General features: G+C 51.4%; 1 protein-coding gene across 1 annotated transcript in view; it reads left to right on the forward strand.

Moving 5' to 3' along the window:
* Positions 1 to 841: 841 nt before the first annotated feature.
* LOC104859195 (class I histocompatibility antigen, Gogo-B*0201 alpha chain-like) overlaps positions 842 to 1,051 on the forward strand; it is a gene marked incomplete at both ends in the record, with an annotated part of 2,032 nt that continues 1,822 nt past the window's right edge. The window contains one exon of the mRNA XM_010619703.1: positions 842 to 1,001. Within this exon, the coding sequence (XP_010618005.1) occupies positions 842 to 1,001 (160 nt within the window). The remainder of the gene's footprint in view (positions 1,002 to 1,051) is intronic.

Here is a 1,051-nt window from a genome sequence, read left to right on the forward strand (position 1 = left end):
TGTCCCTGGAAGAGCTGCAAACACTTTCCCATCCCACCGGCTGTCACTTCTCTGTTGCTTATTTTGCTGTGTAGAATAGGTTTCCACTCCCGTTTCTCTATTGCACAGATGTTGGACATTTTTCACGGATTTATTTTCCACTTGTCCTTCTGAGAAGCGTCTCTGCATCACTCGCCCATGTTTCCATGGATTCCTTTGGGGTCCAATTCTTTGGGGTTCTTTACACTCGATGTCAGCCCTCTGTCCCTGGAAGAGCTGCAAACACTTTCCCATCCCACCGGCTGTCACTTCTCTGTTGCTTATTTTGCTGTGTAGAATCGCTTTTGTTTGTGTGTTTGTTTTGTTTTTATTTCTTTGTTTTTTGAGACAGGGTCTCACTATGTAGTTGACACTGACCTGGAACTCACTATGTAGCCCAGGCTGCTCTTGAACTCACAGAGATCCTCCTGCCTCAGCCTCCTGGCATGTGTGACCATGCCCAGCTAGAAGCATTTTAACTGGATGTGATCCCATTTGTTGATTCTCTTTATCTCTTGTGCACTAGAGGTTCTTTTATAATAATCCTTCTCGGCGTGTATGTCTGAAAGAATTTTACCTATTTTCTCTTCCAGTAGGTGAAGGGCTTCTGTTTTAACATTTAGATCTTAGGCCCACATGGATTTTATCTCACTACGTGGTGACATATCTGGGTCCAGACTCACTGCACATCTCACCCTGTAGTTCTACTTGAGCCTGGCCTTCAACTCCCCGGTGTTCCAGGACGGCCTCAAACTCAGCGATCCTCCTGCCTCAGCCTCACACGTGCTGGAATTAAGCCATCACGATCACGTCCGTTCTCCAGGATTCTAGGCGGTGAAGAAGGCGCTGCCTGTGCGGGTGCGAGGAGGACCGTGAGCACCGCGGCCCAGGCCGAGCTCCCTCCGCTCTGTTACCCGGGAGAGGCGGCTAAAGGGGCGTCGGGGCTGGGAGGGAATGGGGGTCGCTCTGGGAGGTCCGGGCAGGTACGGGACAGGGCGGGGCCGCGCTCTCCTCTCACAGCCTCTGCGCGGGA

This window comes from Fukomys damarensis, unplaced genomic scaffold (genome assembly GCF_012274545.1).
Source record: "Fukomys damarensis isolate Sample0158 unplaced genomic scaffold, DMR_v1.0_HiC HiC_scaffold_60386, whole genome shotgun sequence".
Lineage (NCBI taxonomy): Eukaryota > Metazoa > Chordata > Mammalia > Rodentia > Bathyergidae > Fukomys > Fukomys damarensis.